We start from the raw sequence: 16,452 nt of genomic DNA on the forward strand, positions 1-16,452 counted from the left end.
TTCACCAATATTTGAGGCAAGTATGGCAAAGCAAGATTCCATTTTTGCTGTTTTGTCATATGTAGGACCTCAAAAGTTTCTTCCATGTTGCCTTCATCAAAAGCTTAGCAACACATGATTCTTATTTTCTTGCATGTACTTGAATTGAACACAGCACAGAGAAACATGTGATAATTCAACACACATCATTAATAAATCTTTTGCTTTCTGACACACATTCTAGACAGTGCCATATCAACAACAACAAAATCTGAAACGACACGGATTGATCCAGTTGTTTCTCACCTGTAAGCAAAAAACGTCCGATTTCCAAGTGTCCCTGAAGGCAGCACGGGCTGTGCACCGCTGCTGATGCGGATGTTGCTGACACAGTTGAATGAGTTTCCGAAAAGTTTGGTTTTGGGTTCGAAGATGTCGGCCTCTGTGAAGCACAAGCAGGATAACGCAGCGTTACTGTTCCTCGCTGCGCTCAGCCTGGCTCTGCTAACCGTCCTCACCGTGTGGAAGTTAAAACAGTTCAAATACAGACTCATAAATGAAACTGGAGCCGCAATGTTTTATGGTAAGTAGCCTCCACCTGCTCATCTGCAGAGTGTAGCGTAAGGAAGCAGTCATTCAGCAGCACTTCCTGGATGCTCAGTTTAAACAGTGTGTCAGAATGTTAATAAAAATCAATTTTAGTCACAATTTTAGAGCCTAATGGGGATGAGGTGGAGTGTAATATCATCTAGAAAGTCTTAGGAGAGCACAGCTTGATCTTATTTACTTGTAACACAAAAATCACTGTCAGTCTCAGGTTTTTGATTTACTAAATCAAAACAAGGATACATTTTAAAGTAGGAAGTGTGATTAAAATTTTGTCAAAGTGTGGGTGGTTGTTTGACTTGATGGTGATAAATAGCTTCTGACTTTTAATTTGGACAGTCCATTGCAACAAATTGGATGCAATATTTGACAGGTAGCTCCAAATTTATCATTAAAGTGTCAAAAAACAAGCAGTGTACTTGATGAATGCAATATATTTACTAATATACTAATATATATTTACTAATATGATGTTTACTAATGTGTCATCACAACATGTGGTATGTATAGATGCCCCATATGTGGTGTGTTTGGGCAACTTGAATGTGCTTATTTGTAGGAAGACAGCCTCTTTTTACAGCATGCGCTCTAAAAAGTAATTCAAAAGGCCTATTTCCACTTAGTTATATGCATAAAATAAAAAATCTAGTTTGCTGTGATAGATAGATAGATAGATAGATAGATAGATAGATAGATAGATAGATAGAGAGACAGATAGATAGATAGATTACTTTATTGTCATTCAATTAGTACATTAAAAGAAGCTAAAATGCACAACAAAATTACAAGCACAGGTCACAGACACAATTAAAAGAAATAAAAAACCTAGAAGTACTAATAAGGCAAAGACGGGTGCCTGAATAAAGAAAATTAGATCAACTTTTTAAGTCACATGACCGTTTGATCAATTGGGTTGACATAATAGTGTTTGATAATTGCATCTATGTAATACTGTCAGTGACTTAATCCTCAATTTCTGCTTTAAGCTAACTTCAAGTTTATTTAACTTTTTCAAATTGGCTTGATAACTTCATTTTGACCTCAGGTTTTCATGCCTCCTCTTCTATCTTAACATCCATCCATTATCTATACACCGCTTAATCCTCATTAGGGTCGCGGGGGGGCTGGAGCCTATCCCAGCCAACTCAGGGTGAAGGCAGGGGACACCCTGGACAGGTCGCCAGTCTATCACAGGGCTGCACTTAGAGACAGACAACCAAGCACACTCACATTCACACCTGCAGACAATTTAGAATCACCAATTAACCTCAACATGTTTTTTGGACTGTGTGGGAGGAAGCCGGAGAACCCGGAGAGAACCCACGCTGCACGGGGAGAACATGCAAACTCCACAAAGAAAGATTCCGGTGCCCCCACCGGGACGCGAACCGGCAACCTTCTTGCTGCGAGGCAACAGTGCTAACCAACTGCACCACCCTGCAGCCCCTATCTTAACATCCCAGGACAATTTCATACAGTTAAGACTGAAGATAGAAATCAACTGGACTTTTCTTTTAGGTTCTTGAAGACTTCAAGAACTGAAGAAGCCTCTGGGATGAGAGGTGAAATGTCTTCAAGAACCTAAAAGCGAAGTCCGGTTAATTTCTACTGAAACTCCTGGGGTAACCAGGACCTGGATGACTGAGAATCAATACAGATTTATTGGTTAAATTCTTTAGATGTTTTCCTAACTCAAAATGGCAGATTTTTTTGAGTGCACTCGATGATTTTCCTATTAAAATGTAAGCTATTAGAGAATTACCATGCTTTTAGTAACAGCTGCCCTTTCGTTGCACTCCTCTGCAGGCATGCTTCTGGGTTTAACAGCGAGATGGTTGTGGTTTGAAGCGCATGCGGAGAACGTCGAGAGCGTGTGCACCTGTCACGGTCTGAACAGCACGCCTCGCGTCTTGACGGTCAACACCACAACACACGAGCACTGCTACAGACGCGTTGGAAAAATCAGCCAGCGATGCTCACTGATCTCAGCACCTCATGCGGTAACTATGGTAATTCAGTTTGACCTTCGCTGAAAAATACACAACAAAAAACTCATCTTTTATGTGGAGAAGCTCTGCAGGTTGTGACACTAGTGAAAAATGAAACAGCCCGTTCTAATAAAACATTCGCTTTAAAAGGCTGCATAATCAAAAGTGCAGTGGGAGCATCTGAAAACAAACTGTAGCAGACAGAATGCTCTTTTTTTTTTCTCCCTCCGATATAATTCTATTTTGTCTGAAATAAGTTTTTCTCTTTGTTGCCTCGCTTTGAACACATCTATATTTTGTCTCTCGTGTGTGCTGGGTATTTACATCAACAGGATCCTCTAATGGGTCTTAGTTATTGGGTTTCCTCTAAATTACTTGGATGGTTTGTTTGTTATTATAAAAGCAAGACAGTGGTGGTGCAGAGAGAAAGAAGGCAAGAGAGCAATTTAACCCGTATTAGGGTTGTATTAGGGAACAAATAGGGGAGATTACATTTTCAGGTGTGCTCTGCGGACGAGTGGAAATTAAATTTAAAAGACTATTTACAGATTCCGCTCGAGCAGAACAGATAAAGCAACACAAAGGGACTAATCAATGGACAACAAAAAGATTTATTTTATGATTTTTGTAAAAAGCACATCTCTGCCAGCAAATACAAACACGAATACAATTAGAAAGCCCAATTTATTTTCGTCTTGAAGTGGTCCTCTGAAGACATTTTCAGAGTTGCATTTGAATGCAGTGCTCCCATAATGAGATACTCTTACACGTGATATCGGTGCCGGATTGCACCAATATTGCTGCACTGCAGGAGAGATGTGAGATAGTTAGATATCTCAACAGGCACTGCAGCTTTTTTCCTCTTAGACAGACATGAGCATCTCAACCCGTGACCCACAACACAATAATGGGTGTGAATATCCACCATCTGTTATAAAGTGGAAGGGGCTATGATAAGGTAAATAATATATGATTGGTGATAGTCCGCCTCACCGCTGCTGATGATACTGAGAGTTGGAATAGAAGCAGCCCGTTGTATTTATGAGCACTGCAGTCACAAATAGCAGTCTGCTCAGAACCATTATTACACTTAACAGATTGGAGATCATCTGTTTTCTCTTACTGTATTATCGCTTTTAATTGGAATGCAGTTTTATGTTTTTGAATTGCTAATTAGAGCTTCTACAGGCAAGGATTTTTTAAAACAGTGTGTTAAAATGTAGTATATTCCTATTATTTTTGTTGCTGAGCTACAGCTGAAATAATGTTTTTTAACCAGACCTTAAGCCAAAGTGTTGCAAACTAATCACAGTCAGTAATTATTTGTTAAAAAAAAAAAAAAAAAGAAGGAATTAGCCAGTGACTCTAATATGACGGCTAAGTAGAAGAGCCTAACTAAGCCTTGAGCTGGACCTTCAGTTGTCATTAGTTTCATTACTGTTTTCCAGCCTGCTTTCATGTTTTCTGCGGCGCCATCAGAGAGATTTGTCATATCAAAGAAGCCAAACGACGAGCTTCGCGGTCTCCGCCGAGCGCGAGCGAATGTGGAACGAGTGCATTTCAAATTGTATTTCTTAAGTCTCCGAGCAATATTTCAACCCAAGAGAAAGGGAGTAGTGAACCTTGAACCTTGCAAATCATCCAGGCCAAGTGTAGTTCTTCGCTAATGGCTTGGACTCTTTGGCCCCCTTTTGAATGCCGGGGTCTCATTAGCAAGCCAGCAGAGGCTACCACAAAGGCCATTACATCGGTCAGACTGTTCTGTGCAGCCTTCACGCCATTAACCCTGATACATATGGGGACCTAGCAGGGAGAGATAAGGATTTCATTGCATTACCGAGTCCATTATGTGCCACTGGGGAGTAGGGCATTAAAGTTTGTGGTCTGATTAAATTTAGTGCTGCTCAGCTGAAGAGGCAATTAGTGTATACAACACACCTCCATCCGCGACTGTGTGGTGCAGGTGGCCCTTAGAATAAAACCTCCACCAGATGCATAATTTATTGATTACAGTGTCTCTGTTATGCACTTTTGTGTTTGTCATACATAGTCTGCATAGATGAAAAAAATACATATTGTGCTGTGTGGGTAATTGCAGCCACACACACAAAAAAAAGAGAGAAAAAGTAATTTATATTGAGGCGGGTTATGGTAGCAGATAGATAGGAGCAATTTGTAGCTCTAGCAACCACTTCAAGTGTGAATTAATGAGAAAGCGTTGTGGCTCTTCGGTCTCTATAGGGGGCTTTCCAGTGTTAGAAAAGATCATTTAAAAAAAAAATGCAATGCAATCTTCCACATATTCACACATGCACTGCAGTAAATGTTCAACCAAACTCCAGTGTGTTCTTGAAGCAGAACATTTACAGAGGCAGGCCCTGGTTTCATTCATCCGATATTCAGGCTGCTTCAACCTTCTGTCTGTATTTTCTTTAAAAGTCAAATCTCGGTTGCTCTTAAAGGTCTGTGACCGCAGCGATATCCCTGCGAGCGTCATTTCCACATCTCGTGCTTTGGACTGAAATTTAATTGAACTGGAATTAAATTTTGAGCAGTGTAAGGAGGAGACCTTGTGGGATGTAGGGATCAAGAAAAAGCAGCATTATTTTGATCTGAATTGAATATCGCTAGCGTTTGATCCTCAGAATGTACCCACAATGGACATAAAAAGGATTCGAGGATGAAGGACATGAAAGGCTACCTTTCTGAGTGGCTTGCATTGCATCACATTGGCCGGGATGAAAAACAGACAGAGAAAAAGCACGGACTGTAAAAAAAAAAAAAAAAAAAGCCTTGCACTGCGGTTAGAGTTTTTTTTGTGTTGAAGGTAATGTAGATTTTAGTGATTAGTAGCTTGGATTTAGTTTAATGCTAATTCATCTGTTATCTGTGTGAATATAACACTGGCACTTACTTATTCTCATTAATTCTGGGAGCATTTGCGGTGAAGACCGACACAACCATTTAGACTACTCATTTTGTATTATGTTTTGCTTTAATCACCTCCAGTCTGAGTCGGGGACACTTGGAGAGCATGCTAATGCAGTACACAGTAATTATATCATCAATATCATCAGGCAGCTGAGGGCTTTATGGTGATGTAATGCTAAATAGTTACCAAACTGAGAGCTTAAAGTTTGTTTTTGGGAAGAATTTGTAGCATTTTTCTAAATGTTACATATTATTGAAGTACCCTTGAATGTCTAGATTACTTTTTGGTGTACAAAGTTCAGCGTTTATGGGTGGGAACAATTTAAAAATACATAAACATGAACATTGATTCTTAAAGCTCACATTTTCTATTTTTGCTATTAACAGCGTGCAATAGGTTTTTTTCCCTCTCATTTTGAAGAGAGGACAGATACGATTATCTTTGCACCTGGAGACTGTTGTGACATTGGGATTCAGCGAGAAAAGAAACTGGCGCCTGTCTGCCAAAACAGGGCTGCTAAAATGAACGACGTGTGTGTAATCTTTCTGTCAGTCAGTCACATTCGGTAAACGGAGTCCTCTTGCTCCCCACGGAGCCCTGTCAGTCACCAACACAACAGCTCTGTCTTTTACAGGAGACCTTTGATCCGGAGGTCCTTTTCAATCTGTTCCTGCCACCCATCATCTTCCATGGAGCTTACACCCTTAATCAGGTGAGACTGCTGTCCTAACATGCCTCCCTGAAGGGGAAAAAAGACCTTATCTAAGGACTGCTCCCTTTGTACGAGTGCTCCATCAGTTTGAAAAAGTGTATTGTGTATTGTACTGTTTGTCACCTGAAATCTAACTTAAGGTGTTGGAACTTGTGGCACTTCTTGTTTTGTGGTTTACTAACTGGAGCTCCTTTTCATTGATATCCTAGAGACGATTCATTGAGAACCTGGGATCTGTTCTCACCTATGCATTTTTGGGTACCATAATCAGCTGTATGTGCATCGGGTAAGTTTCACACAATAAACACAGAAAAAATACAATAAAACACACAAAAGTGTCAAGAAATAAAGGAATAGCTGAGGCAGCTGGTTTGAAGATCCACCATGCACAACCAATGGCAACTTACGGACAATAACACAAGCATTTTTTGGTTTGGTTCATGGACAGAATTCTAATTTGTTCATAAAATACAACATATCCGCACAATAAAGTCTTGAATTTATTATCATTACAGTTCACATTGTGAGACATCAATAGTGTCTGACGTTAAACTTTATAGAGTGCAACATTCAGAAACACTTTATGAGCATCTTAGACTGAATCAAACGGCCATGTTGGGCACATAATGATTTATGTTTGCAGACGAAAAGTTTATGCACATTAGAGACAAAGAAAAAATAAATGCAGCTGTAACCATTAGCCCATCAAGGTGGTCAAGGGGTAGGAGAGGAGAGATTCACAAATTAGCTGAGTGCATATACATTTGGTAAACAATCACATGTAACAAGAACAATTAAGTAAAATGCTTGGTCTTTAAATTTTGGGGTTTTGGAGGAACACCAGACTGCACTTTTGCTTTTCTAATGTGTTGCAGAGCCAACAATTTCAAAGGGAGGGACTCACATGTACGAGGTGTGTCAGAAAAGTTTCAGGACTGGTGTCACAAAAGATATAGTTTCTACAGTTCCACAATTTCATTTGGCAGACGCTTTTATCCAAAGCGATGTACATCTGAGAGCAGATACAACACAAGCAAGGATCTAGTTAGGAGAAAACAATCTAGATAAGCGCCATAGAACAAATTCAAGTGTGATAGGGCGTTGATGCCAACAGCAGGCTGTGTGGGAGGTAATAGGATTTTTTTGTTTCTTTCTTTGTTTTTTTCTTTGTTTGTTTGTTTGTTTTCGGGCGGTCAAGTGCAAAGGTGTTCAGTGAAGAGCTTCGTCTTTAGTCTTTTCTTAAAGACTGAGATGGAGTCAGCAGATTGAACAGAGTTTGGTAACTCGTTCCACCAGCACGGAACCACAGAGGAGAAAAGTCTAGCTATCAACCTCGGGCCCTGTTGCGGTGGTTGCATCAGGTGGTTTTTGTTGGTGGAGTGTAGTGAGTGGGAGGGAGTGTGGATCTGAATGAGAGAGGTCAGGGAGGAAGGAGCTGTTGTCGTTGTGGTTTTGTAAGCAAGTGTCAGAGTTTTGAATTTGATGCGGGCGGCAACTGGAAGCCAGTGAAGCAGTCTGAACAGCAGGGTGACGTGCTGTTTTTGGCTGGTTGAAAACCAGACATGCTACTGCATTCTGGATCATCTGCAGAGGTTTGACCGTGGATGCGGGGAGGCCTGCCAGTGAGGAATTGCAGTAGTCAGTGTGTGATATTATTAGAGTTTGTACCAGGAGTTGTGCTGCATATTCAGACAGGAAAGGTCTGATCTTCCAGATGTTGTACAGAGCGAATTAACATGACCGAGCAACAGAGGCCACATGAACCTTGAAGGTTAGTTAGTCATCAATCATGACACCCAAGTTTCTGGCAGATTTTGTGGGTTTGAGTTGGGTTGAATCAAGCTAGATGTTGATTTCCGTTTGTGGAGAGGGACTGGCTGGTATGACAAGGAGCTCAGTCTTAGAGAGGTTGAGTTGAAGGTGACATTTTTTCATCCATGCCGAGATGTCTGCAAGGCATGATGAGACCTGGGCAGAGACCATGTGGTCGTCCAGGGGGAAGACATGAAGAGCTAGGTATCATCAGCATAGCAATGGTATGAGAAACCATGGGCCTGGATTATTGTACTGAGTCAGGTTGTGTAAATTGAGAAGAGAAGGGGACCAAGCACTGACCCTTGAGGAACCTCTGTGTGATAGGTTGTGCGGTTCGGACACTTCTCCCCTCCAGGATACTCTGAAGTATCTTCCTGACAGGTAGGACACAAACCAGCGGAGGGCAGATCCTGAGATGCCATCTCAGTGAGTGTGGAGAGGAGGATGTGGAGGTTAACCATGTCAAAGGCAGCTGACAGATCCAGCAGCAATAGAGCTGAAGACTGTCCAGCAGCTCTAGCAGAACGCAGTGATTCTGTTACAGATAGGAGTGCAGTCTCAGTACAGTGACCCTGTTTAAAACCAGACTGATACGGGTCATACAGATTGTTGTTACAGAGGAGAGTACAGACTTGGTTGAGGACAGTTCGCTCAAGTGAGTGAGGAGAATGTGTTATGAGGAGGCACGGAAGCCAAGACCATGTTAGAAAGCTGGGTTGGTGTGAGGGACTGAAGGTTGTGGCGGAAGGAAAACATTTGTGGAGGAACTGGAGAGTCTTCCGGTAAGGAGACAGTGAGTTGAATAAAATAGTGGTCTGGCAGATGAAGCGGAGTGACACTCAGATTTGTTGTGGAGCAGTTTCGACAGAAAATCAAGTCAGGTGGGCGCCCCTATAGCTCACCTGGTTGAGCGGGCGACCCATAACCAGGGGCTGAAGTTCCCCGATGTGGCGTTCGTGAGTTTGATTCCCGCTCACGACAGTTTGCTGCAAAGTCTCTCCCCATTCTTCTTTCCCGTTTCCCATCTCACTCTCTCACTATCCTGACCAATAAAGGCAAAAAAGCCAGAAAAAAAAAAAAAAAAGACATGCTGGTTGATCGTCTGAAGGGGAAAACTCGTAGTTTGTAGTTTGGGTTTGAGATATATCTTTTGTGTCACCAGTCCTGGAACTTTTCTGACACACCTCATATTGACATACACATTTTCTCCACCAAAACATAGAACAAAGACACTTACATTAAAACGCACATAGCAGGAGTGACTTCAGTCTGTGCTGGAGATGTCATTACACCACTATGTCTTTATATAGCAGGTAGTTGTTTGCTGCTTTATAAATGCTACATTAAATCGTAGCTACTGCACCTTTAAGAAAGATTAGATGGTTTTTATTGAACTACTTGCCCTCGAATACCCAGCCACTAAATTAGAACATTAAATTAAATAATACATTTTAAGAAAATAATTCATCCTCGCTCTTTTGTCCTTCGTCATCCATCGGGCTGGCTTACTTTGCCACTAAATTGACACCGGCTAATCTGGTCCTGGTTCTGGTGGCTAGCTGGGGATTTACTTGGTTGGCTGAATGGTGTGAATGTAATGGCTGATGTATCCAGAGTTCCAACTGATCGGTCAAATGTTTGCATGCTGAGTGTAAAGGCATTCCATATATAAATGAAATTATTTTTCTTACTCATCACATTTTAGTTGATGTGTTCAGTGCACATGTTCATGTCACATTGACAGTAAAATTACAATTTATTGGTCAACTCTGATAGCAATATACATTTGGTGCATTTACATTTTGGTGGAACACTGGCCTGTATTTCATCTTTAGGAAGTTCTATCGTCTTATGTAGTACCAGAAAATGAAACAGTGCTGGATTGATTTTCCCAATCTGTTTTTTTTTTTAAATCATATTTTAATGTTTTGATTGTTATGAATAAAAGTTGCATGAATTTTCAGTTTAAGAAAGAAAATAACTCAATAGAAATGCACCACTGTATTGTGCAGTATGTACATTCAGCAGCTGCACCTCTATTCTGTACTCCATTCTTTTACAATACACTATTTAGTGGGGGGGGGTCGTTTGCAGCTGCGAGAGTAAATTGTGCAGTTGTGTGGATTTGCTTGGTTGCTGTGGCGTTTTGGAATGAAGCACAGGTGTAACTAATAACATGAATTAGTCCTCTGCAAGTGTTTCAGTAAGTAAGCTCTGCCGATGCTGGAATTCTGGAAGGGACTGATATGAAATGGAGCCATAATTAAGGATATTAATTACACTTGTGCTTTACTAATCGTGATTAATCAGAATGGCTGTATGAGCTTTTTAATGTATTGAGCATATATATATATATATACACAGACCTGGGAGAGAGCTACAGTAGGGATATGCAGTGTTGCTGTTCTGGCCCGACAAAGCTAGATGGCACTGTCAGACTTCAGAGGAAACTGCAAACCAGTTGTTACTGATGCACTAATATGCTGCACACGACACTGTGTGAAAACCTCGTAACTCCAGTTTTGATGCTTTCAAGCTTCAACTTCAGGATGTTCTGTTTTCAGAAATAAAAAATGACCAATCCTTGGTCTTATGAAACCGTTTTATGAAAAGCCATTTTTTAACCCACAGCAATATAAAATGCCAGGTCAGTATGTCTATGACATCCTGAGCTCCTACTCCTGTTGATAACCCCCTTAATTATAAATTATCTCCACTCTCTAATCATTTTATTTTCAATTTTACCCAAGGTTAAAGGTCGTGCCCTTAAGATATTAGCTGGAATCGGTGGGCTTCTCCAACCTGCAGTGTTAAATACATTGTCTTCCCTTCCTTCTTTGTTCCATTTGTTGGTCCTTTCCTTGGAATACCATCTGTCAAACCCTCCCAGTTCCAGTGGGAAGCCAGACAGGTTTCGACATGTTGGCTCATGTGTACCGTTTAAGGCCTGAGATCGGGCCAATCCTGTGGTTCGCCAGTAAGTTTGTCACATCCTTTAGGGAGAAGACAGTGAGTCATGAGAGTGAAGGAACCTTACGGACTCAATTGACGAAGTGCATCCTCTTTCTGTCTGTATGTGCCCGTGTCATTTTCTGTCTCACGCGAGCACACAGACGACGCACATCATCTCCCAACTCCGAGTCTCCCCCTAAGATACATGAATAAGACTGCTTAGTTGCATGTCCTCAGGGCAACGCTTTAATTCCTGCGGGGGCAGGTCGTGTGTGCTGTCACCATGGCAACAGATTTATGCCAATGGACAGAAAGGTTCCCCAGAGGACACGCTGGCATACTGATTATTATGGGATGCTTCACACTAACGGGATTAGTGCTTAACATACATTAGTTACCACTCAGGAGGAGCTGGACTGCAGTGTTGCCTGCTGAATAGACATTTTATCAAGTTTTTTGTTGTTTTGTTTTTGTCCTCAGAGCGTACAGTTTTGTTTGGGTTTTTTTTTTTTTTAGAAAGGAGACAATACAGTGGCGCATTCTGGGACAGTTAGATTTTAGATTTATTTTAGTGCCTGGCTCTGGAGCTGATAAAAATAATGCCTCTGTTTTATTTCTGTCACAGTGCCCTTCACAAAGTGGTTTTTAGTCTTTCGGGTGATTCTGCACACACACACTCACACACACACTACACACTCACAATTCTTACACCGCTTTATTATGTCTGCGTGCGTATAATAGTGTCATAAAAGGACGAAAGGGGTGAAGACGGATGGATGGGCGTGCGTGTGGATACAGGTATCCGAGCGGATGCAGGATTGAGGGGATGGCGCCTGTCAAGTCTTATGCACCCAGTCACATAAATGCGGTTAAATTAAACGCTACCCGGCGCAGCCACAGCCTCACATGTCCGCTAGTGCTAAGCAGCCGCTGCCTGGAAATGGATCAACTCACCTGCTGGTAGCGTCTGGCCTCATTACCCAGACTACTCTGGGGGAAGCCCTGCTGTGGTTAGGGGGATGACTGATAGGCCTGGTCTGGCTGGCACTCCCTGATGACTTCACTGTGTTTCCTCCTGTCTGTTTGTCCTCAATCCCAGGGCCTGCATGTACGGCTTCACCAGACTGATGGTGCTGTTGGGCCAAGCAGCAGATGGAGAATTCTTCCTCACCGACTGCCTCCTGTTTGGGGCCATTATGTCGGCCACTGACCCAGGTAGTTGACCTTATTAAGAAACTCTTACAATAACTCTTCGCTTCTAGTGGCACCATTGAGCTTTTTTTTGTGGGTTTATACACATATAAATCTGTGATTCCAGCAGCACATTTCCACTCTCTTTTTACAAGACTTCACTTGTAAAAGAAAAAAAAGCAAGTTTGGCACTCGCTCACAGTGAATATGTAACAGGAACATCACAAGGATCTGCCTTTGAGAAACAGATAAGTGAAAGGAAAAAAAAAGTCAATAAAATATCAAAGCACATAATGTGTTGGGATTCTTAAAGTAACTGCATATTTCTTATTTCTGCAGTTTCTTAGTTTTGATTTAATACTAAGCAGGTGATGTATCAGATGACTTTAAAAAGTTGCCTCATGTTCTTGCTTTTAAACAATGAGGTGTGAAACTGCAATTGACAGCCAGACTTATTGATACCAGATAGCCGAGTCTACAATATATGAAAGTCACAATGCCCTCATAGCGGATGCACCTGCTTTAAATTCGATGCACCTTTTTTCCTAAGTGGAATACGCACAATAAAGTCAGTGTTCTTCAAGAGCAGTCAAGAGGGATGTCATGAGGCATCCTGCGACGGCCTGACAGTGTCAGCGTTAATGTCCTCATTTGGTGTTGAATTATTTATACCAATAAGTGGTTGATCTGGGTGAGTGTCAAAGACGAGCTGTAGATTATGGGGCAGCTGTCACGCTGACTGACGTTATTTTGCCCATGCCACGCTGTGCTCATCCCCGCTGACCCCGACGCGCTCGTCACTTTGATTAGAATCACAATGCAACACATTGATGGCCCAAACGCCAAGACCCCTGGGCCGCCGCCATCCCGTGCTGTCCAAATATAGCTCTCTGGATTTTCTGAAAGGGAGCCATTAAAATTTCCCTCTTCCTTGTACATTTTTCGTTCACTGGGCCAAAGCAGCAGAATGCTCCAAAAATAGGCACAGATGTACTCGCGCCGAGACGCAAAGGCAGAGAACAATTTAGTGCTGAGGAGTAAAGCTTTTTATCCGTGTCATAACCCCTCGCCTGACAGCTCTCCGGTTGTGTCGCTGACTCATTGTGTAAGCACGGCTAAATCACGTTAATAGCCGACATGATGGAGATCATGAGAACGTTGTGAAAGTCATCAAAGGCTGGCAGCCAAGCTGTGAGAGGAGAGGAAGCTCGGTTCATTTGCCGCTTCTGTTTGCTCTCGAATTCAACTGACATGTTTGATCTGCCGGGTTCTCTACAATCACCTAATGAAAGCCTGATGGGAGAGTCCAGCGTATGGGGATGCTGTCATGTGTGGAAGTTTAGGCTCCTGACATGTTTGGATTCTTATCCATCAAACACTACCATGACGTTGCCAAACAAGCAAAGGAGGGCCACACAATATTTGATTTAATGTTCTGTTTGCTGCGCTTTGACTGATGTTAGGTGACATAAAAAGTAACCACGGGACTGTTTTTAAGAGTGTCTCCATTTTACATGTAGTCCTTAAAACTTTAATGCCTATTTAGGGCTGCAGCTACCACTGAGGACACTAGATTCTTGTCCCCAGTCTTGTTTTTTGGAATCAGTTGACCCGAGGGGAATCAGTTTTAGAATCAAGTATTGCCAAATAGATTTTTACATACAAGGATGGTACACACTGACATGCAGATTGGAAAAGAAAGTGTTGCAAACCAGTAGCAAGTATTAAAAGTGAAATAAACAGCAAGTGTAGCAAATAAATAAGATTAGAAGTCATAAAAGGTAATAGAAATATTTCAAGATTTACATTTATAGACAATTTCTACATTTTGAGCTGTGGATGAAGCTCCAGTTATTTGGAGTCTGAATCTTTAAGCCAAAATTGTTTTAAAAAAATTAAAATAATCTCTCAAAATTATAATCCTGTCAGTGTAGAAGGTTCTTTACAAAGCAGCTTTTAGAGCCTAAGTTTGGAGAGTACACAACTAAGCAACAAAAAGAATATTTCTATTTTCCGTTATTGTTCTGTTTTCAAGCAGGTGGCCTGGCATTCTCTGGGGATTTGGATTCATTACCTCAGCATGTCACAAATCCTGGATATAATCGGGTGCTGATTCGCACAGTTACCTCACAGGGAGGTTGTGTTTGGGTTCTTGTCTCTAGCCTTCTCCTTGAAGGATTTGCACGTTCACTCCTTGTCTGTGAAATTCACCCCTAGTGTCGAGTCCCAGTATGGGACTCCAGCATCTGCTGTCTGCTCAAAGGAGCAAGCAGGTAGAGGAAAGTGCAAAAAAAATCAAACCTCTAGTAGCACCACTAACAGATGTACTGGAAGATAAAATCGTATGCAGCATCTTGTTGGAAACATTCCTCTTGTAATGTCCTGCGTGACATTCTGGAGTTTATTCCTCTATTTGTTGACAGCGGAGGCAGCCATATGATCTTTAAAATGCCCTTTGATAGTTATTTAAAATGTTTAGTTTTTATGAAGCGCAAAATTCCCCCATTTGCTTCTTTCAGAGAGCATCTATTGATTTTTAAAATCGTTCGTCTTATACATGCCACAAAATGGGCTCTTCTCAGACTAGTAATAAGACACATGGTTCAGGTCACAAAGTGGAACGCCCACTGTGCTGCATCCTTTTGCCTCAGGGATGGTTACAAAAGGTCGGTGAAACCCTCACTTAACTTCTCAAAGGGATGAGTCTTTTTTTCTTTTTTTTTTTTTTGCTTCCACAATTTTTTCCCTTTCATCTTTGTATTTATTTATTTATTTTCTCAGTAGTACCCTTGACGTGGGCGCTGCACATACATATTTCTCTTAGTATGACAGAGTTAGAAATGATGCCAGAGTTGGAAATGACTGGCTCCATCTGAAGTCCTTGGCCAGATGTCAGGAGTAACTAGGGAGATTTAAAGTGAGCGTTGTAAACACAGCGAGGCAGGGACGTCTACATACACATGACTCAACTTACTAGCAATAGCGCAACATCACACACACACGCGCACAGAATTTAGGGGATTATTGTTGCAGCGGGGAAAGTGGCACCGGATCATTTAGGCGGGAATGAAAACAAACACACGCCACAAAGACTATTTGCTGAGCGTACACATGCATCTTATTGATAAAGCCCCTAAACATGAATGGTGATGTTCCTCAGATTTCAACAAGCCTCATTTATTGTTGGAACACTGTCTTCTAGCCTGTCAGATTCTGCGTTGTATGTATTTTAGCTTTATTGTCACTGTAAACATTTCAAAGATGGCAAATATCATCTTGTGTCATTTTCTTAACGTTTTTAAGAGGCACTTTTATGTCTTTATTTTATAAGCCCCTTTCAGACGTGGGATGAGCCACATTACCGCTTCATCAATCTGTTAAAGTGACGGCATTCTGTCATTCGGACGTACGTCGCTTTTACATTAATCTTCCTCAGAGATACAGTGACAGAGAGAGCCACGGTACACATGCGGTATTTGTCTTGGACGGCACATCAAGTGATGCATAATGCACTAACAGACAATCTAAACTAATCCAAATAGCTGATTGCCTTGTTTACTGTCCTAAACAATGAAAGCCCTGTCCATGTTTGATGATCATAATAATACTTTGTGAACAGTAAAATAAAAATGTCGCTACAACTGTGAGGACAGTTGCTATGTGACAAATGATATGACTGCAGATTATACATTATGACTGTGTGGGAGCTTACTTGCCTGATGTTAAAAACAAAATAAGTGTTGCTTGCTGTTTAATACTGACCACTCTTTGTCTCTATGTCAGGGTTAATTTATTATTCCTATTAATGAAGTTATGATGTTCCATGCATGCAAACTAAACTGTATCTCCTGTTAATGTTCTGTCATAACCTAAATTACACTCATTATTGGTGAGTCTCATTAATCTCACATGTTATAGACTCATTTTTATGGCTAAGAGATGTAAAATTTGTAGAGTAAAGTGAACGAGAAAGGCATGCAAAGTGACTGAAATGTGGAAAAAGCCTTCCCCAAGCTGCTAACACACAACTAGAAGAGTCGGTGGACCTTGTGTCTGTCTGTTAATGTGACAGCATACAGAGTAGATCTGTGCAGTGTTGAAAGTGATGCGGATACGTCACAAGGTTGCAACGCTGGGTGCTTATTCAGACATGAAGCTGGCATGTTCAGATGCCGACAGATAAACGGAAAGTGATGGATGTCTGGAAGGGGCCCTGGAGAGACTATGAAGGAGTAGAGAAATGACATGCAGCAACTGGTCCCCAGCTGGGATTTAAA

General features: G+C 41.5%; 1 protein-coding gene across 2 annotated transcripts in view; it reads left to right on the plus strand.

The window, feature by feature from the left end:
* The first annotated feature begins 376 nt into the window (after window positions 1-376).
* The window catches only part of LOC103365308 (sodium/hydrogen exchanger 9), a 74,127-nt gene continuing 58,051 nt past the window's right edge, over window positions 377-16,452 (plus strand). The window contains exons 1-5 of one of the 2 annotated variants that reach the window (XM_008292718.1): window positions 377-562; window positions 2,392-2,594; window positions 6,140-6,217; window positions 6,427-6,503; window positions 12,084-12,199. In XM_008292718.1, the coding sequence (XP_008290940.1) occupies window positions 412-562; window positions 2,392-2,594; window positions 6,140-6,217; window positions 6,427-6,503; window positions 12,084-12,199 (625 nt within the window). In that variant the 5' untranslated portion in view covers window positions 377-411. The remainder of the gene's footprint in view (window positions 563-2,391; window positions 2,595-6,139; window positions 6,218-6,426; window positions 6,504-12,083; window positions 12,200-16,452) is intronic. The other variant, XM_008292719.1, reaches the window with a different exon arrangement.

Source organism: Stegastes partitus, unplaced genomic scaffold (genome assembly GCF_000690725.1).
Source record: "Stegastes partitus isolate 25-593 unplaced genomic scaffold, Stegastes_partitus-1.0.2 Scaffold826, whole genome shotgun sequence".
In the NCBI taxonomy this organism is placed as follows: domain Eukaryota; kingdom Metazoa; phylum Chordata; class Actinopteri; family Pomacentridae; genus Stegastes; species Stegastes partitus.